At 48.9% G+C, this 21868-nt stretch overlaps 1 protein-coding gene across 18 annotated transcripts in view; it reads right to left on the bottom strand.

Annotated features, from left to right (window-relative positions):
- KLF3 (KLF transcription factor 3) overlaps positions 1-21868 on the bottom strand; it is a 30875-nt gene that overhangs the window by 7576 nt on the left and 1431 nt on the right. For 2 of the 18 annotated variants that reach the window (XR_016229855.1, XM_070069635.2), the window contains exons 1-4: positions 14583-14865; positions 8422-8517; positions 3516-4002; positions 2716-2866 (exon numbers count right to left, since the gene is read on the bottom strand). Coding sequence is in view for 12 of the 18 variants with exons in the window: in XM_070069635.2 (XP_069925736.1) it covers positions 2716-2866; positions 3516-4002; positions 8422-8517; positions 14583-14690 (842 nt within the window). In the remaining 6 variants the exon portion in view is untranslated. Of the gene's footprint in view, positions 1-2715; positions 2867-3515; positions 4003-8421; positions 8518-12400; positions 12551-14049; positions 14299-14582; positions 14866-21868 lie in introns of those variants that run through there. The other 16 variants (XR_001795699.4, XM_008274992.5, XR_016229854.1 and 13 more) reach the window with 11 other exon arrangements.

The raw sequence follows: 21868 nt of genomic DNA, 5'->3' as shown, positions 1-21868 counted from the left end.
ACTTTTCTCGGTTGTCTAACTTCATATATAAAGGCATACGGCCCGGCTGCGGCATCCACCTTTAACTTCCTGCTCTACCTGGATCCTCTCTGTGACGCAGGGCAAGGTACTTTGAGCCCCAGGCTGTACTCTGTGAAATGGAGATGCTGATTAAAAAAGTTCTCTCTGAAGGCTACTGTGGGAGATGCACGCAAAGCCCTTGCCGCCACACTGGTAGCTGTGAACACTCGGATATTCAGAAACACTTTTACCCACTTGGAATGCTGCGCTCCAGTTGCTGATGTCAGGAGAAGCTTTTCTGGAGAACGTCCCACTGTCAGGTCAGGATAGCTCTACCCGAAGTAGCATCCGCCTCGCAAAGCAGCCACATTCGGAGTGTGGTCAGCAGCCCTGCTCCCCGGGAGCCTGACGCCGGGTCAAGCTGAAGCTACAGATGGGGGTCCTGGGGTCTCACACTCTATGGTCTTTCCATTTGGTCATGTCTCAGCTCAAGAGGGAAAATGGATCCCCAAGTTCTTCGTTCCAAACACAGATTTCACATATTCGCCAAGATACGACAAAAGGAATCCGATACACCTTTGAGCGTCCCAAACAGCCATGCTGTTTGCCATAACTAGGGTCAAGCCAAAGGATTTTAGAGCTGTCTCGTAAAGTCAGCCTCCAGAAAGGAGGGTTTGCGAAGGCAAATATTACTGGGGCTGCCTCACCACAGGGGCGCCTGTTTCCAGTGACTTCCCTGGCTACAAGGTTTCCAGTGTGGGCTGCTACTGGGCCCACTCCAAGACATGACTTAATAACATCTGCGAGGGAACTACTCAAAGAGCGCGCGTCCCAGTTGTGGCTGATGTGCTGAATTTTTCTGAGGCGCACACTGCATTCTGAGATCAGCATTCAAATGAGCGCTTTACTCATTAATCATTAAAGGGTACTGAGCTTGAGATCATCAGAAGAACATGGAACAGGCAAGGAAAAAAGTTTTCTCTTTCGGCAGCATTCACAGCACGTAACACTGCCTTCAGATGGCCTTCTGTCGTGCTTTGCTCTGCCGTGCGCAGTAACCTCGACTTTGGAACAATTCCTGTTCCGTCAACGCGCCCTCCCTGCGCAGGCAGGCGCCTGGCTTCAGCTCCATGGCATTTTTCCCTCACGCGGACAGGAACAATTACAAGTGCATGTCATGTTGCGAGCTACCTTGCCAGAGCCACCCCCGTCATCAGGAGGTCCCTCAGCCTACAAGATGTCTCTTCTGCTTAGTCACCCTACTTTTCCTCGCACGCAAGCACAGGCCGTGGGTGGGAAATGGATGAGAAGGCAGGAAGACCACTGTACCAGAAGCAAGTGCTCGGGCCTGGGTCCCCCCTGGTTGCTAACAGTGTGCTTACAGACCAGCTACCTAATGCTTGGCTTCTCAGTTCTCATCTGATCCGGCTCCCACATGCCTGTTACAGGCGCATGCGAGAATTCCTTTGAAAACACTTGGGAAAGTGGAATGGGCTGTGTGCCACGGTGAAGCCTAACATACAACTGCAGCACAGACCCTCTCCCCACTGGCTGTGGCTGGGAAAGAAGATCCATGCTCTTCTTCATCCATCAGGGAGTCTGGGACAACCAAGAAAGAACGATGATTTGGCACAGCAGAAAACAAGTGACGATGGAGGCGCCCCTCTGAGCTGAATGTGGCTATGATGAGAACGTACATGGAGGTACTAGAAAGAGAGGCTCTACAGCCAGACAATTCACATTCTGCTGCAGGTAACTGGGCAGGGGAGAGGAGTGGACAAGATCGGCGGAAAGGTGGGTGGCACGTTTGGTCAAGTTGGGAAAGTGCGGGGACAGGAAGCTGGCCGCTGAGTCCAATGCCGAAGCACCACAACACAGACAAAGTTACACCACCACCACCAATCATGATCAATAACAATGGCCTCCACCATAACCACGGGGAGACGGCAGAGAGCGCCACAGTGGCAAATCCTACCAATGACATGACTTAACCCCAGGGAGGGACCAAGGTACCAGCCTGGTGGACCTAACACATACCCCCACTCAGGCGCTTGATGCTGACCGATACAGGGCAAGCCTCCTGCTGGCTGGCCATTCCACAGAAGGAATATTCTGTGAGCACATGTGATTGAAAAGACCCGAAAATGAAGAGTTCTTTCAAAGCTAAGCTTCTCTGTGCTCCAGGGACAACTTCCTGCTGCCACCACTGTTTATAGAACTTGTTTTGGAGTGTCTCTCTTGGGCTTGTGCGTGGCCTGTAGATTTTGACATTCCTCACGGTAGAAACCATATACTTGATTGATTAGAAGTGCTAACTTGGAGTGCTAGATGTATCCACATGAAAACTTTTCACAATCCAAGTTTAAGTTGCCTATCCAGATCACCAAATTCAAGCTAGGCCAGAATTGTAGGTATGGGGAAACTATGTATCCATAGCCCAGAAGGGTGAAAAAAAAAAACAAAAATGCTTCCTGTGGTAGGGTGCAGGATCATGGGTACATAACTGATGGAAACTCAGCATAACTTGTGCTCATGTTGTCCGTGCAACAGAGCACACAGTGTTTTTGGAGGACTTCTCCCATGCTGACCAGCGATACTGAGCCACTGCCCAGTGGTCATTCACAGTACATCACACATTTGAAATCTGGTCCCTCCACGCCAGGTCCCAAGACGTGTGCCACTATGGCCATCCCGGGTAGGCCTCAGCATACTTACTCTTGCAACAATGCTTGCGGGGGGGACACTGAGTTCATTAAAGGGGGTGACATTTCTTCAGGATAATAATCTGTCCTCTGTGGTTCGATCCCAGGTTCTATTTTAATTTTTTTCTGTAATATGGGCTTCTCATATGATTCAATTACAGGTACTAAAAAATAAGAATGCAAGAGTCAGTCTATGTACAATTTACCAATTTCAGCTCTTAAGAGTTTACTGCGCAGTTCCTATTCACAGTACTGAGGTGTGAGTATCGATTTGCCTTTGGCAAAGTTATATATAAAAGGGACACAACTAGGTGGTGGCAGGGGGTGGGAAGGATTCTCGTTTCTTCTGATCATTACCGTGCCAGCAAGCAGCAAATGCAGAGACTCAGAATTCTCCAAAAAGGACTTTCTCTTGGGATTTTTGGATTCCACCTTCCACCCCATACTCCTCTGGCTAAGACCAGCTGGTATACAAGGCAGCTTTTAATTACCACCACGATCAAAAAGTATTTATTAAATGCCTTTCTGTACCTAGAACCATGCTGGCATTCAATAACACAAAATTATGAAGTCAAGACCGTGACTATCCCAAAGCTGACAATCATATAGTGAAGGTAATTACTGCACGGTATTAGACAGACAGCCTGATCCTTGGGAGCTCTCCCACTATCAACACTTCAACAGAATCAAAAGGAAATGCCCGAGGCAGGCCAGTATTTCCTTTGAAGAAAGTGTGCTCTGTGCTTTCTCACAGTACGCTGGCGCACAGTCTACCACGCCGGTGCAGCTGCTCGGCTCAGCGGAGGAAGTTACCTTGCATGCTGCTGTTCGAATTTTCCATCTCTTCTGACAAAGAGACCATGAGCGGCTGCTGGAGGTGACTCGTGTACATGAAGGGGACGGGCTGCACCACGACTGGCTGGATGACGGGCAGGATCCCTGGGCTCCGGATGCCGTGCCGGGAGAGAGCAGCTGCCATCACCGGCGGCATGGACAGCGGCACGCCGAAGGGCTGCACGCCTGGCGAGGGCGGCGAGTATTTCTTGATGGGCGGGCTAGAGGAAGGCATGCTCAACCCGGGCGAGGCTCGGCGATGCGAGGACGAGAACTTCAGGGACGAAGGCGAATTCCCAGCGGAAGGCGGCGAGCTCCGCTTGTTCACCGTGAGGTCCACCGGCTCCATCTGGATCCCGTGCGACAGGCCTTCTGGGGGCTGAAAGAACTTATCAGGCAATGGTGTAGAGTAAATGACCCCATACTTGTTGGGCTTCATCGACTCCATGTAATTAGATGGGTAGGACTATTGGAAAGGAAGAAATAAACATTTGTAAACAGCCAAGTAAGTGTATTTACTTGAAACATGAATTAGGACAAAAATACATGCAACAAGGCACTTTCAATCACATGGGCCTTGAGAAGTAATTTAGACTTGGATGGATGAAGGTACTTGAAAACAATTCATGGCAAAATGCAATTAAGTTTATTACATGCAAAAAAACCCATGCATGTTCCTTCCCATGAGCTATCCGAAGACCCCTTGCATTCGGTTCAGTGGTCAGCAAGCCTGGTTTACCCGGCTGGCACTGTAAGCCCCCGCCCCAGGAGACGTCTCAGTTGCAAACTGGGAGGGTCGGTTACCCACACACCTAGGCAGGCACTGAAGGCCAGCTCAGGAGGACTGTTATGTCCTTGGCTCTAACTTTTATGATTTGGAAGTGAGACTCACTCAGGACGCAACCAAGGCAGGAGGAGAATTTTCACTAATCCAACCTCAATCAAGGACATGAAGGACACAGTCAGGAAATACAGAACACCTAAATTATTGCTTTTAGCAAAATCTTTGAGTTACGTATCGAGGATGGAAATTAAGAAAAAACTCTTTCTACGTTCCTTCAGAACCAGGCATACCAAGTACAACACTAGGTAAGAGGTCCACAGCAGGCACCAACATTAATACTGCATGTAACTAGTACAGCCATTATTAAAAGAGGCATAAAGTTCATTAGCAAAAAAAAAAAATCATAAGTCATGTATAATGAGAGTTTGAGGAAGTAATTAAACAGAGGGGGAGGAAAACTCCTCCCAACACTAAAGCTTAATGCACTTTATATAATTCTTTAAAAGTCCTGGAACCAGCAAAAAAAAAAAAAAAAAAAAAAAAAAGGACTGGGGGAAAGGAATGTGTTCAGTGACCAATATGCAGCTTCTCCCTTAATTTCAGCCCTGGTCTTCCCAGACCTCCCTGTGACCTAGATTAGAACGCCAATAGATATTGGCAGCTACACAGGAAGCAAAATGAGGACATACTTTTACTGCTGTCACTGCTAGATTGTTCTCCCTGTGGGGTGAGGGTAAGGAAAGCAGGGACCTAGAGCCTGGGAGATCTGCAAATTTAATAATATTCGCAGCTTTGTCAAGCCATCAAAGAGAAAAGGCCCACAGCAGCTAAGTTTTACAAATATTATGCACAGTTTCACTGGGAGTCTGCTCTCAGTTGAGCGCCCCCAGCACCTTTATCGATGTGGATCTAAGGTACAAGGTCAATGTAGGCACCCGCATCTGGACCGGCACCCAACCCTGAGCTCATCATTCACCATTTCCAGTCTGACTGCCTCACAAAAGGGTGAAGAAATGTGGTCCCTCAAACTGGCTCACCAGCCAGCTCCTTGTTTACCAGAACCTTCTATAAGACAGGTTTCTTTAATTATTTGGGTGGAGCACTCAAGCTACTGCAATTAGCTTGCAACAATCTGGTTCTCCATAGGGGAAGGACCGATACAGGGTTCGATCAGGGTGTGCCAGGGGTGGTACACCTTGGTAACAGCTGCTTCCCCTTTGTCCCAGGCCATTCTTATCTTCTTACAAATAGGTGCGGCTGCGCCGGCTCAAATCAAAGGCCAATGTGGATGAAGTGAACACCGCACCTCTGGTCCCTGGGCACGCCCTGGACCCTGTGTCCTGGTCCAGAGCAGCCCAAACAGGAGGCTGCCCCTCCCGCAGCGGTCCCCTCTAGGGCTGGGGAAGGGCTTACTTTGTCCAACAATCTGTTACCACGGCAAGTTCCTTCCCTGTGTTGGGTCATGCACTCCCTCTGTTCACATGGCTACGTTGTGTGCATCTGTCGGCGACTGCTGGTGCCCACTGGAACGTGAGCCCCCAGCCTGGCATAGGTGCTCAATAAATACTTAATGAAGGTCCGAGGGGAATCCATGCACTCTCTCAGCACCACCAACGGGGAAAACAAGGCTTGCACTGTGATGGGGAAAGGGATATAACTCCAGAACTACTGCTCTATGCCCAGGCAGGACTTTCAATTGTTTCTTTTATTAGGAAGAGTTTTAGCAATTCGCCCATCATGGGTGGAGCTGACTGAGTGAAACATGGATGAAGTCTATTTCACTCTTCATTAACATGGAAAAAAGTCAGCATGCGTGGCAAAGGCGAGTCCAAGGAACCTTCACACCCAAGGTGGGACTCCCAGCACGGAAGGTGTGGCGCATGCGCACACACACACACACACACACACACACGCCAACAGTGTGCCCCTTCATCGCAAACACAAGGGCAAAGTTCTCTTCCTGCCTAGCTTGCAGAAGTTACCAAGTTTCTGTTAGAGCACAGGGAACAAGTCATCTTACAGAACTAGAAGACTATCTTTAAAAGTGTGGTGTCTTTGTTTTGACAATTTGTTTTCTTTCTCACTTCCTGACTTGAGCCCTTTAATTTTCAGCCTTTCTGGAAATGGTAAAAAACAATTTCTTTATATGTGCATTTTATGCGCATTTTGTATTTTACAAAAAAAAAAAAAAAAAACGAAAAGAAAGAAAAGGCAGCTGGTGGAACTTCCGGTTGCCACTGCTGGGCGGACGGGGAGCAAGCAGCAGGGTGCCACAGCACAGCCCCCATCCCACACACTTTCACAGGGTAACCCCAAACCTCAAAATCCAGGGGTTCTCAGAACACAGAATGAAGGAGAAATGACATTGTCTCACATTCCTCACGCTACAGCCAGATACCACATAAGCAGATACCTTCTGCTGTGTCGGGAAGGTGCGTTACCCTCAAACATCTTTATTCATACTTGGTATTTAAGGAAAAACTTGCACATGCCCTATACCCATAGTGCCTTCATGTTTGTACCACAGACTTGAATAGCTAAGACTCTGACCTTCAGGTCAAAGACTGAATTAAAAAGCAAGAGGAACAAATTAAGTTCAATACATTTCACTGATGGAGGAAGCAAAGATTAAATGTTGAGATTTAAGAGTGGACACAAAAGCTCCTAATTTAATTTTCTAAAGTGGAAAAAAAAAAAAAAAAAAAACCACCAACACCCCACTCCTCAAATGTCTCAGTTAACCGAGGTTTCGCTGTTTAGGAAAGGAACCATTTGTTCTTTTCAATGCTAACTTTTGGTGAAATCTAATTCTAAATTCTATGGGTATTGACTGAAGACTAGAGCATGAAGGAGAGAAAAGATTAACTGTAAAAATACTTCTATAAATTTTAGCTTCATGTAGTCACACAAGCTACAACATCACAAGTTAACAGTTACTGCCAGTTCATTTTGGTTCCCATTTTTTTCGGTTAAGTGCATTTCCGTGCACTTAATTATGATCACACCAACTTAGCCATGTGGCTCTTCATTTTCGCTTAAATTGGGCTCTTGAGTCCTATTTTCACGCTTGATTAAAAGCACTCGAAGTACACCAAATAGTGAAACGCATCATTGATGGTTCTGCATCATTTATAAAATTAATCACATTCTCCAGCACTAAAAACCCATTCATAATTCAAGGATCTAATTAATGGAGAAATTTTATACCTTAATTTTCCTCCACCGTGATCATGCAATAGTTGAGAGGAATGACAGCACTGAATTATCATCAGAAGTAAATTTACTTTTCTGATTAATAAAATTCTTATTATCACACGCAGACACTCAGTTATCCAGTTCTCCTGCTGGAATGTCAATGCTACTTCCTCAAAGCCAGTCTGACTTGATCCTTCACTATCGACACTGGTGAACACGTCACTGGCGAAGGAGTATCCTTGGCAAGTCAGCTCCACGGGCCCCAGCCTGACCCCCTGTTCTCGAAGGACGGCCGCAGCCCCAGTGTGTGCGGATGACGACCTAAGCCTGCAAGTGTATCGTTGTCAACCTTCAGATACAAGCCCGGCTCGCAGAGGGGCTGGCTGAACACGAAGGTGCTGGCAAGGACAACGCACCCAATTTCCACCCAGCCACGGACTCTCCCGAGCGAAACGAGACTCCCCTCTCTGGGCCAAGTTCTTTCTCTCGCTGGCTGGCTTCTTGAACATTTGAGGCTCCCTGGCTCCATGTGGCTGTCATCAATGTTTTTTTAAGCAAATTGTTATTCTTAATACATTTTCCCCTTGTCTAGGGCCGGAGTTTTTGTAAGCCTCCTCCGGTCACGACCCGACTTACCTGTGGTCCAGGTCTCTGAGGACTCTCTCTCTCTCTCTCTCTTAGGGGATGTGGAGCCCTAGTCCTCAGGAAGCCACGGGTCCCCCATAGGAGAGGGTGCCCAATGGCTGGGAGAGTGTTTACCTCACTTACTTACAAGGAACACTGAGAAAGGTGCACCTTGCAAATGCTTGTCAAATCATGAGTAATTTGGAGGAAAAACATCTCACACACACACACACACACACACACACTAATGCTCTCATCCCTTGGAAGAACTGGAAAACTTACCACGGAGACAGGGTCCCTGGCCTCTTGCTTGACAGGCACCGGGTCAAACATGAGCATTCTTCTAGCTGGACTCTCTAGGGTGTTCTGGAGTTTGGCCTAGGGAACAAAACACAGTGTCTACCTACAGCCTGAGGTCACTTCCAGTGTAAACCAGCGAAAATAAAACCTCCCTTCTCCACCCCTTCCTCTCTCTCTCTCTCTTTCCCTCTGAGAGATGCCATTTTAGACCATGAAAGCCAGAGGAGACGGGAGCCTAGTGGCCTTTCTAACTGCACCAGGCGAACCCGTCCATTTCTAGAACCATGCGTACGCCTTCAGAGCCTGCGCGCTTGCTGGGGGCCGCTGTGCAGCGCCATCGTGACGTCCAATTGCAGGGCTGTTAAACACCTTTGCTCCAGACCTTCCGCGCATTACTGGAAAACCAGGGGGAAAAAGACCAGCCCAAAGCAAACCCAGGACCAACCATCACGACTATCTTTGTGCCCCACCTGGCCCGTTTTGAAAATGACAGCATGCTATAGGTACTAGTTAGAACCTACACTGCCACATAGTTTGCTGTGAAAACGTCTTCTTCGGTGAGCGTTATCCCACCGACTGCAGCACGCCACGGTGTGAACAGATCGGTTTACTCAAATTCTCCCTTTTCACTGGCCACTTAGAGCGCTTCTATGTTTTTGCCAGGACAAACAGCAGTGAGCTTCCTTCTATCTTCCTGCATGCCCTTTCCCAGTAATTAGGATAAATTTTTCTGACGGAGAATTCTTGGGTGAGACGCTTGTACACTTCACAAAGCATTTGAGGCACCATTCAAAGACGCTCCATGATTTTTTTAAAAAAAGATTTTTATTTATTTATCTGAGAGGTAGAGTTACAGACAGAGAGAGACAGAGACAGAAAGGTCTCCCATCCACTGGTTCACTCCCCAAATGGCCACCAATGGCCAGAGCTGGGCTAATCTGAAGCCAGGAGCCAGGAGCTTCTTCTGGGTCTCCCACACAGGTACAGGAGTCCAAGGACTTGGGCCATCCTCTGCTGCTTTCCCAGGCCATAGCAGAGAGCTGGATCAGAAGAGGAACAGCCAGGACTCGAACCGTCGTCCATTTGGGATGCTGGCTCTACAGGCAGCAGCTTTAGTCCACTATGCCACAGTGCCAGCCTCTCCATGATTTTCATTAATAAAATAGAACCTGTTTCCCAAAAATATGTATCAGCAACAGGCTTTAGCACTTAAAAAATTAAAAAAAAAAAAAAAAAAAAACCTTGGCCAAGCTTTTAATCTTCAAATGGCAAACTATTTCTAAACCTAAACTGATTTTATTATCAAAATTGAATTATTGAATTTTCTGTTTACATTTCTTCTTTTGAGGTCTACCTGCTCAGAACTTGAGTCACCCCCAGCATGCCATCTTATTGTTTTCTCAACACTTTTTATTTAGGAAGAATAGTTGCTGGTTTTCATCCCAGCTTCTCCTTGACAGGAACTTAGCCTCATGTAAAGGCCATACCCACCCCAATTCTGTCTTGTTCCTTCTCTTCTGTTGTCCTGCTTTCCACCACACCATTTTCTTTTGTGGGCTATCTCAGTCCACTCCTAACAGGAATCCACATCAACTGCTTCCTCCCGGGGCCAAAATATTCAAACCCACTCCACCTCACTGCACCGCCCGCAGAACCCCTGCCAGATCCCGACGCAGGTCTTCAGGCCCTCACTCGCCCTTAAGTGCTCAGGGCTCTGGTTAGGGGCCAGGTCTTCACCAACCACTCTGGTTCCAGAAGCCAAGCGAGCACGTCCTAGACTGAGCTAGTTCTCCCGGCTATCTCAGCATTAAAACCCCCGCCCTGGCCTCCACAGTGGCGCTCCTGTGGTCTGTTGTGCCTGTGCACCACCCGTCACCCACCTCTGCACGCCAGTGGCACACGAGTCCCTACACTTCTTGTTTCACCGCTCTGTTGAAGCCCATGCTGGCTCCCCTATGGACACGTGAACTCCACCAGTGTCCCAACACGGGGCCCCGGCCTCAGAAACCACACCTGCCTACACCACAGGGTGTGTTACAATCTCCAAACGCAACTGAATGCCAGGCTGCTCAAACTGATGGTGCTGCTACCATCTCAAGTGGCCAGCAGGACCAGACTCCAACAGCCAGCGACAAAATGAACAAGTTCATGAGGAGGGGTGAAACTCCTTTTGTTCCTTGGGCTCTGTCATTACCAGTTCCCAGGCTAGCAGCTGTAAATGGCGCACACAGTTCTAAGACTTGCTGTTCAGGGCTGCACAGCGGACCATAAACAAAAAGTGAGGTCCGACAGTTTAGTAACCGTGACCCGCGGCTGGCCACCCCGCCGGGAGCCCCTGCTTCCCCACCTCCACCTCAAGCCTTATAAACTGAACTCCTTTTGAGGGATTCATCCATTTCACTCGACAGTACCTTGAGGCAAAGCCTTCTAAATGAAAGCACTGCCTTCTCAGGTGTATAAGGAAACAGCCCTTCTCACAGGGTCAGCCCTGTCTACGCCTTCCTCCTCCTCTTCAAGGCTTTAAGGATGATCAAGGATTAAGACTTAAAAACAAAGCAAAACAAACAAAACCACCCTTTGCCTTCTCCATTGTTTCCACCAGCAAGCAGGTACACAACGTTTAGCCATGCAGACTGCACACACAGCACCAAGCCTCTGGAGCACTGCCTGAGAGGTGCCTCGCTAGCACACCCGGCCTCAAAGGTCAGCCTCTCACCCCGAATGAGGCCGAGGCGAAGCCCAGTGTAACAGTCATGGAATCCCATGTGGCACTTTGTCACCTGCTCAGCGCACCGCCAGCACTGCCACCGGCATCGCCACACCTTGTGCCACCTTGCCCCTTGACTAGCACCACAGGACAATCAATTAAGAGAATGGGCTCTTAAGAGAATGAGTTCCTTTTGGTTCAAATTCTAATTGCACCTCTGGGCTCAGCAGCCCTCAATGACTCTATCTAATGCCTGTAGCAATAACTCCTGAATCCATTTAGAAGCGAATTACCATTAACCTGTGGTATCTCTGATCACTTTCAGAACTGAAAATCACGTTCTTTAATTTTTATGATTTACCTAAGTGTAAGGAAATGGGTGCTTTGCAAGATTTGTAACCGTGAGAGAAACAAAGTGTGGTAAAAACCAGTCCTAATAAAATCTTTGCTAAACAAGGATTACAAGGCTGTTTATTTGTTCAGAACTGTACCACAAAGTCATTCAAATAATGACAAAGGATATTCTCATTAGAGGAGCAGGTTCAGGGACTGGCATTTTAGTGCATCTCACACTGGAGTGCCAGTTGGAGCCCCAGCTACCCCATTTCCAATCCAGCTTCCTGCTACTGCACCTGGGAAGGCAGTGGAAGATGACCCGAGTGCTTGGTGGGAGACCCAGGTGGAGATCCCGCCTCCAGGCTATTGTGGCATTTGGGTAATGAACCAGCGGATGGAAGCTCTCTGTCTCTCCTCATCCTCCCTCTCCCTCTGTTGCTCTGCCTTCAAATAAATAAATCTTTAAAAAGTATTTCAGCTAGCGAAGAAAGAACAACACAGTTGGAATACCTCATTTTTAAAAAACGCCTAAATAACTGCATTGTCATTGGACAATAAAAAGTCCGTGCAAAATTCCAACACCTCGATGAACAGAGTCAAACTCACTGTCTTTGCACAAACAAGTCTGGCAGCACTCGGTTCCTAATTTGGAGCTCCCAAGCCAACTTTTAAATGATGATCCTTTCAGTGGCAGTCACCGGATATGAAACAAGAACAAGGGCCCGCCCAGGAGCTCCCTGGGAGTGGCGGTGGGGGGTGGGACAGCTTCATGCACACCTGGGTGCTCACTTGTAAAGTTTAGTAATTCTAGAATTAAAAGCTTTAATAAAAACCAGTAGGAGGGAAGCTAAGCTAAAGGAGCTAAATTTAGGAAGAGAATTAAACACATGAACGTAAATCGGGCTTCTACTTACTTACTTGCAAACACTTTTTGTACTCTGCCCACATCTCTCAACAGGCCACGCTTGTTGTCCGTACTCAACTGTGTGTTTGAGTTCTGGTCTAGGACCAGAAGAAAAGCGACAGCAATGTCTTCCAAGTGCCTCCCATACAACCGAGCAGTAACTTAGGCCCTGGAAGAAGGAGGGCTCCTGAACTTGGTGGCCTTTGCTAGCCAGGATAGTTCAGTCTCTGGAAACACCCCCATCATTTTAAAAGAAACCTTACCCACAGATGCTGCAGAAAATCCATTACCCAGCCCTGACAGCAATCTTAAGCAGAACCAGTAGGTGGCGCCCGAAAACAGGAATTCGAGACTAGGTCTCCACACTGGGGAGTGGGGGGGTCTTTAAATCGGATGGGTTTTAACCCGGCTCAGGGATTCTGTTAACCCTTGTATAGGGCGCCATGGAGGGCAGGGACTGCAAAGGTGGTTCTTTTTTTTTTCAATATTTTTCAACCATGAACACATTTACATCTCATATTTAACTCGTTTAACAAGGAATGAATTGTACAGCTAAACAAAGCAATCCCAGGATAACAAAACCTACATTTAAAAGAGGAAAAAAGTAAAACCGTTAAAAAAAAAAAATCCTCCAACTTATCAAAGTGCTTCAAAGCAAACACAGGACTATCACCACTGCCAAAATAAACCGTAACTGCACCAAACGCTCTCCCGCAGCTCCCCGATGTAGCGGGGAAGGGCCCCCCGCATTTGAATTTCCACGAGGGCAGCAGCAGACTTCCCGTCACACTCTCCACTTAGGAGCCTGACTTTGTCATTTGTCAAAACCCGGGTCCGATTTCTGTCAGAATGCAAAACTGCGTGATTACACATTAAAACGCTCGGTGAATCATTGACGCGGCGCTTCAGAAGCCGGGCGGCCGCGCGGCTGGGCGGCAGGGCCCGGCGGGCGGCCGCGCGCGAGGGAGGGTCCCGGGCGGCCACGCCGAGGCGCGGGCCGCGCGCTGACGTCAGCACGCCGGCCGTGGAAGCGACGGGGCTCGGACGCGGGTCGTGCGCGCGCTCGCTCTCACACACACACACACGCGCGTGCGCGGGGGAGACGCTGTCCCTCGCACCCTCTCCACATCTCCCTTCTTCCACAGCCTGATTTGTCCCCTCAGATCCTCAAAAGGTCCCTTGCATTCCCTTCCCTCAGCCTCGCTGCATCCAGAGGCGCCACCGAAGCAATCCTGGGGTGGGGGTGGGGGTCCCCAGGTGTAGGAGAGGACACGGGGTGGGGGCAGGGGCGCACACCAGCGTCCACTAGCAAATCTCCCAGGGAGGAAGCATGTCACCCCGCCCCGAACTCTGCAAAGGAAATCAGGGGACAAACTGTGAGAGAGGGAGGGAGGAAGGGAAGCTGGCCCTGGGGGGCCCCGGGCAGGCCAGGAACAGCCCCGTGGCACGGGTTCCTTTCCAGAGACACTCTTCTGTCCTCACTGCTGTCCCCAAAAGCCACAGGCCTGGAGGAAGATTTCCTGGCAGTGGCCTTGGCCAGGAATACAAGGGGACAGGCCACGGATGTGAGTGGGCATTTTAAGTCGCAGGCTCCTTTAAGACAAGCTGAACGCTGGCACCTACCTGGCCACAGCCTCCATGCCACCCGCGGGGTCCCACCTACCTCAGTCCTTCTCTGTGGCCGGTTAGAAAGGGGAAAAACTCCGCGGGCTACTCCCAAGTCTTTGCCCCTCATAGGTTCGGAGGCTTTGCACGGGCCGTGCGCATCGGCCGTCGTTTTGTGAAGGGGAGAGCACTGAATTAGTCCATCTCGGATGAAGTGGACCGAGCCAGCGAGCAAACACTCCGCCCTCCCTGCCAACAAGCCACCCCGTTTTACTTTCCTCCCTCCACCCATCTGCTCCACCCCATGGAGAGCTGCCAAGGCGAGTCCAACTTGTCCAAACAGGACATGGCTTCAGATAAGATTCTGCCCACACCCTGTACCGAGTGAAGCAATTGATTTTGCATGTAAATAAGGACAGGTGCAAAGGTAACAACCCTGCGAAATCTCCACTCGGCCAGGCAGGGCTGGGGGTGGGGCCGCTCACACCCATGCTGCCCCATGGGGCCCTGCTCCCAAGTACAGCACCACCTGCTGAGCCCCATCCCACCCTCTCGGTAGAAAGTCCCAGCAGGCCCAGGAGGGCTGCACACCTGTTTTCCTCCTGGAGGTGTGTGGACACCTTGCAGTTGCAGTATGAAGGGCAAGCCAGCTGGGCTCAGCGGCGAGGCACACAGGCCGCCTAGCAAGGCGGCGTGCATGGGCGCACCAGGCCTGGCCCTGGCCTGGCAGCGCTCCTCCGTGGAGCGTTATATAATCAACTCCAGAAGGGCTGCGTGAGGCCACGGGCTTCTCCTCCGCCTCTCGGTGCCCTCCCTATCGCTGGGGACCCACCCTGCTCCGCCTGCCCGCCCGGGGCCTCCACCCATGGGGCCCCACCCTGTAGGGAGTGGGAGGCTGGGAGGGACCGCCTGGCTCCCGGCAGCAGCCAGTTCCTGGAAATTCCGGCCTGGACAGGGATGGCAGGAACCTTAAAAATAACCAGAAAGAACTGCCGGCGTGGTGGTTGATTCCCTGGGCTCTGAGGATCCTGCATTTGAGCTGATCCGAGAGCCACTGTCCTTTGGGATCTAAACCCATGAGCTAATACTGCCCGCTCCCTTCAAAAGTAAACAAAAAGAAACAGAAAAGCATTTTGAGGCCCTGCGATTCCCCAAGGCCCCAACCCCAGCCCTCCTCCCACCAGCTCCTGCCCTGTCCCCACCCCCCATTGGCTGTATTTTCTGGTCATTCACCATGGAAACCCAGAGGTCATCTCTGACGCCCTCCTCACCTTCTTTTCTTTCCGCTTCTGCCACCGCCATGGGGGCCAGGCCCTCAGCGCCTCCTGGCCTCCCCACCCCCTTGCCACCTGCATTCCCACCGTCCTTGTCTCATCTGGTCCTTCTTTTACAAACCTTACACACCCACACTGCCCAGGGCTTGCACAGAGGGCTCAGGTGCCGGTGCTTGGCACCCCCCTCACCACCAGCTGCCCCCAGCCCCAGTGCGTGCCCTTCACGCTGACGGCCCCGTGCCTTTGTTCATTTTTGGCCCCGATGCTGGGCAACCGGCGAGGAATGCCCCCCTCCCCTTCCGGCTTATCTAAATCCTCCTAATTCTTCAAAGACCAGCTCAAGGCCCTCCCCACTCGGAGCGGCAGCTGCCTCTTCTTACCTTGCCACGCCTGGTCTCTGCCCTTTCCCACTGGGATGCTGACCCACCACCAGGACTGAGGGCAGAGAGGGTGCCTGGCTCCTCACTCGCCAGAGAGGACATGGGCTTTTCTTCCGTCGGGTCCAGGGAGCTAACCGGGAGCGCTTAGCTGCAGTCACTCCCCTGGTCCTGTGAAGGCACTGCCAGTTGCCCTGCAACCAGGCCTGGGGGCGAGCGGGGGCCTCAGCCTAAAGGAAACCTAGCAAACAAAACTTCCTTAAACACAGTTCTTGCCCCAACCTTAACCTTGCCTGATACAGGTCCTTCAGGCCTTATCTGTAAGCAGCCTCACAGAATTACTGTCCCCCCACAGTGAGGTCTTCCAGACAAGTCTAGTGCCAAGGTCTCTCCTCCATTTAAAAACCTAAAATAGAAAAAGAGAGAAGGGGTAGAGGGAGGGGGACGTGGGGGAGGGGAGGGTGCGGGGTGGGGGGTGCTTTGCGTGCACGCAGGGGCCAACAATAGGTTTTCTCAAAAGGTCAGCTCTGTTCACCAAGGAAAGCAAAGGGCTAGGTGACATCACAGTTTCCTGCCAATCACCACCTGAGACCCACCAGGTGCTCTTCTGTACCTGCTCTGAGTCATTTAACGCCTGTGAGGTGGGTACTGCCTTCCCAAGAACAGAGAGATCAAGTAGCCTGCCCAACAACACACAGCTGTGAAGTTGCAGTCAAGATGCCCACTGCGGTAGCCTGGCTTCAAGGCAGCTCGCTGGGGCACTCCACTCAACTGCCTCCCCAGGCACACCCCAAACAGTAAGGGGGGAGGGTAGTGATGGTGGCAGACAGATTGGTCCCTTGGGGCTATGGAACAGAGTCCAGTCGGGCTACTTAAGCAGAGGGATTTCAACTCCTCCCACCCAGCCCCCACTGCCTACCCCAGCTCCGGGTGTGCATGCTTGGACACAAGATCAAAAGACACATTCTGAAGGCCCCACATTAGGCTATTATTCCTCACAGCCAGTGCACCTGCAACCGGTCCATAAAACTGTGGAGCAAAATTGGCAGCTTTACCCAAGTAAATACGGAAATCCTCATAATAACTATACAAAGGTGGAAGGGTCAGGTCCTCATCCCCATTTTAGAAATGAGGAAATGGAGGCACAGAGGTGAAATGACTCGCCCAAATTCGCAGAGCTGGTGGGAGCTATAGCCAAGTACAGAAGTGTGCTGCCTGCAGACCCAGGGTCCTTTCTGTTCTGCTTCTGAGCCTGAGCTGTGGCAGCGACACTGAGATGCATTACCTTATCCCGGGGTCACTCTCTCGGCCCAACATGGAGCGCGTGCGTGCGCAGCACCGAGCGGTTCCATGTTTAGCAGGGCCGTGGGGGAGGCTCCAGTGGGCAATTAAGATTTCCAAACACCTTTGCAGGTCAGATCACTGCAGACCTACTGCATCCTGTGGCATAACCCAGCATAATGATTGCACATTATTTCAGATTAGCTGTAATGAGTAGGTGCTCAATAAATACCTGTGAGGTGAACACATGCATGGATGTCAAACTACGCTTCTCACATGCTGGGATAAAACGAAGCGATAAGGGATGATTACTTACTAGGTGTTCCACACAGAAAATGGGTCCTAGGGCCCATGAAGTCACAGCCTGAAAAATCACCTTTGAAAATGCAGGGTAAACGGGAAAACGTTGGGAGGGGAAAAAACTCGTTTGTTTGGAGACTCAGTGAAAGAGGAACTTGATCTTACTACTCAACAGAGCTTGGAGTGCGAAGCTCTGGCAGGCACCAGGGGATAAAGTGCAAGAACAGAGAAAGGAGTGGACTTCGGTGATTAGCCTCTAAGGACAGCAGCAGTGGAAAGAATAGCACAGGGGCAAAGGAGCAAAAACCCACACCTGATTCATAGGTCGCTCTCCAGGGTAGAACGCACTGACCTCAATATCCACTTGATCTCTCATGTCTAGATCTGGCCAGATTCCACTGATCTGGGTTGAGACTAGCCCTGGGCCAGCCCTGGCGGCATCCCCAAGTCTTCCAGAGGCTGGCAGCCACCTTGAGTGCGTCCCTGGACAAGCTGGGCTCTCCAGGGTCCTCCATCCCCTCCCCTGGAAGTGCATGGCCCGGAAGGCCACATGCACAACTTGCTGCGTCTGTTTTCTCCGGCCCCCCTTAATAATGAGCTGGGGAAACGATAATATTCAGCCTGCCGATACAATGGAGTGAGTTTCAAAAACCTCCAGGAACCTGTTTTGCTACAGAAAAAAACTTTATTACCAACACCCTGACCAAAGCACGCAACTCATACAGATGACTTTTTAAAAGGTTGCACTGAAGATGAGGGCAAAAAGAACAGGCCTAGTCCTGGTTCAGAAACTTTGTCTACAGCACTGTGTCTCTTTGATTACTACTACATTTCAAGGAAGGAGTTCAGGGGGCTGGAGAGGGGCTGAGCAGGGCTACCTCCTTTAGACAATGCTCTCCCTTATCAGGGCAGACTGCTGTCTGGTTTCCTGTCTCAAGCTCCAGTCAGACTGCTCTAAGATGAGAGCCCAGGTCTGAGACAGGGCCAATCAGGCTGCAAAGGAGAGTGCTCAACACCACAAGAACCCCCCTCCTCCTCCTCACTCCCAGATGTGCATCATTTGTGTCCTGCACATATTAGCAAACCAGGTACCCACTGCTTTAAGACCCCCCCCCCCCACCAAAAGCTAGAACAAATGACAAATGAAAGAAACCCAACTGCCAGAATCATGCAATGTCAGGATGCGGTTTGCTTATATTTATTTATTTTTACTTTTCTTAAATGCAACTGGGCATGAAAACAGAGGAAGAAATGCTTCCTAAGAAAGCTGTCATTTTGTAGCAAGAACGTCTCTTGGAAATATTAAGAAAGAAGGCCAGTACCTAAATGGGGAATGGAGATACAATGGAATTAAATTAGGGCTAATGATTTACACATCAAAAGCTGAAACTGTTCTTTCCATTTTAATGATGATACAAACTGTCAGATAGCATAATTTTTTGACTGTTTTAACTCAGTATTTAAAAGCTTGCAGATTTTTTCTGACAGAATGTAAAAGACCTTAATCATCTCTTTTAACCACTCCCTCCCCCAAGAAAGGAGAGAAAAGAATGACCGTGGAAAGTCAAAGACACTGTCCACCAAACCTGGATGGACTATCGTTACTTATGAATTTCTGTTTGCAGGCCTCTTGGCCTCCAAGTCAGCTTCAATATTTCAAGCTGATTTTTCCTAGGAAGAAAGGAAAAAATCTTTCCAAAGCTCCCAGCTTTTTTTCCAAGGAAGATTATCAATAATTTGATCCTAGTAACTTTCTTAGTATCACATTGATACTATCATATTGTTCTATACATAAAAAAAGAATATGGTGAGATATTATCTTTACAACTAATGTGCTTTTATCCTCAATTTTGGGAGCGCATAGGCCCTGATTTGCAGCTTCAGCTACTCTGAATTAATTCCACTAGGGAACACTGTAGATAATTCCTGTATAGATTCTGAAGAAAATCTTACTAGAAGACGCTTTAAAAAGACACTTGCCGAAAGTTTTCTTTTCCAACCATTTCTTGAAAACTTACTTTCTGAAGAACCAAGAGAAAAATAATTTGTCAAGATGGATTTTAAACAGTTAACCCAGTTCATTAACCCATAACTGAGAGAATATTAAAAGGAATTATGAAAAAATTTGTCACTGTGAGAAAAAAAGCCATCCCCCTTCTGTTTCCAAATTACAAGATTAAAAATTTCCAAACTACCATTAAATGGATTTCTTATGGCTAGTTCTCGTTTTCTTTTGAGCTTTCTATTCTTAAAGATGGTTTGGAAATCAAATCTAGAATACAGTAATATCTCTGTCTTTAAACAAATTATTATGCTGTTTAAATCTTTCTCCTTTCAAAGAAACAATCCTGGGATTTTCTAAATATATCTTCTGCTCGCTTCAATTTTTCTCAAGATTTCTTCTTTAAAACATAAACAAGACTTGCAGCTCAGCCCGGGCTGCCAACACTGCACACCCAAGCCTGTCCTGAGGGCGGGGTGGGGGGGTGGGCTGAGAGTGGACAAGGCGGGGCCACATCTTTCAGATAATGCTGGGTCTTCTGACCTGTAAGGTGTTAATCCTGATCCAAAATTGACAGCTTCAGGGCAAAAAGCCTATCTTAACACAAACACCCTGCCAAACCCCTCCCTCAACGGGAGAATTAGAACAACCTCCTTTACATTTCTTTGCCAATCCGCACAGGAATTCCCTTAAAAATCACAATCCGGACAATGAAAAATAAAAAAGGCAAAAGTGTTGATTCACCTATAAACACAGTGGAGCAAAGGGTGCATGTAAAAAGGTTAACTGACTTCTCATGATGACATAACCGGAGCATCTTGAGCAATCTCAAGTGTGCAGAGACATGATAACTCCCTGGGTGGGGATCCGGGAGTTGAGGGGCAGGGACTGAGGCCTGGTCTGGGCTACTGATCTACCAGAAAACAGCCCGAAACAGGAAAGAGCACACATATGCCACTTGGAATGTATGACGCAAACCCCAGCCTTGAAACAAAGAACAGGAAACAGCTCTGCTGGCTGTGCTGGAGAGAAAGCACAGAGAAACATTTAGCCGGCCCTCTCTGACCCTATATTCATGAGCAGCTGGAGTTTTTTAAGACAACAACAGGGGGGTGGAGGTGTTTGTTCTATGGGTGTGAATAATAACACCAGCTTTATACAGGGACCTGCCCTGTTTACAAACAGGAGCTGCCACATAGAGCCAGCATCACAGCGAACATGTGACTTTATCCTATCTCTGCAGCAGAGCCCTTGCACAGTTTCTTTTGTCCCTCGCTGCCCCATCCCTGTGGCTGGTCCCTAGCCCTGATCGAATTCTGCGTTCTGCTATCCATAGCCCTGCAGCCCAGGAGCATGAAGGGAAGGCACTGCTGCCTCACATTACAACCGGGCTGCCCCCACACAACTGAGCTGCACCAGTTGAGTCCTCTTTCGTCACAGAACTACATTTCAAGCCCCAGGACTGTGGGACACTTACAATCGGCCAGTGTTGTCACTGTTTCAAACACATAGCTGCAGACACGTTGCAGACAGCTGCTCCTCTGCTCCACACACATCTACAGAAATTCACCTTCTGAGAAGGTAAGATTCTGTTCCTGACATTTAATCCAAAATTGTTACGCAACCTGTACACGGGCTCGAGTACCAATTTTCACAAGCCACTCTAGAATGCCTATATCCCACTGGGCACAAGTGTTTTTAAGGTAGTTAAGAGTCCACTCACCATCTCTTCCCCATTATTTCTCCTACTCTGCTAACCTGCACTGTTCAGCTCGAGTTTCCATGGTCAGAGATTTAAGCATCTGTGTGTAGACATAAATACAGGTAACAGTAACAAAAAAGCATCACCATGCCCATAAGCCTCAGCTTTTCATTTAGTGACTCTGCAGCGGAAGAAAACACTAGCTTTCCCCAGAGCAAGTTGTTTTATATCTGACAAGGTTTTGTGGTCTGAGCAGCCACTTTTCTTTGTTATTCTCACGTTGAGATTTGCATTCCCCTGCATGCAAGCCAAGTATTCCTTACAGTGCGGCTCCTACTGAACTCACCAATAGTAAGTGCATTTGGCTTTTCTCTTCCAAGTTTTACAGCAAGTCCCACTGACGGTGGAAACTGGGAAATCAGTTTTTCTAGGGAGCTTAAATCCATCAAATGTCTTATTTCAGGTCTCTACTAAACAGCTGACTAAGGTCAAATAACATACCTCATGCTCCAACTCCAAGCCAAAGGAAACCATTCGTGGACTCTTTAAACAATACTAACAACTTGCAAATTTTTAGAGATGTGGATGCTAGCAGATCGTTTTTTCTCTAAAAACAAGCCTTCCCGATGGTGAGACAGATTACCATCCAGATGGATTTCTTATAAAAATGCTTCTCAAATTCAAACATACAAGCGCTTACAAAAGGACAGCACAAAATTGCTGCGGGAGAAAAAACCTATAATGAACAACTGGCCCATTTCTCACCGGATTTTGCTTAATAATTAGAGCTACCAAACCGAAGTGAAGTCAGAATTCCACTCCATACTTTTCCCCATTACACCCGACTCTTTTGAGAATATAATCAATATATTTCAAGTGTCTCAGGCGATACTAATGGGAAAATAAACTGAGTTAGTAAAAAAAATCCAGTGATCCAGTGA

Source organism: Oryctolagus cuniculus, chromosome 2 (assembly GCF_051225735.1).
Source record: "Oryctolagus cuniculus isolate XC-2025 breed Fujian yellow rabbit chromosome 2, ASM5122573v1, whole genome shotgun sequence".
NCBI classification, from domain to species: Eukaryota; Metazoa; Chordata; class Mammalia; order Lagomorpha; family Leporidae; genus Oryctolagus; species Oryctolagus cuniculus.
Note: the sequence above shows the minus strand (reverse complement) of the source record. Positions and strands in the feature narration are given on the sequence as shown.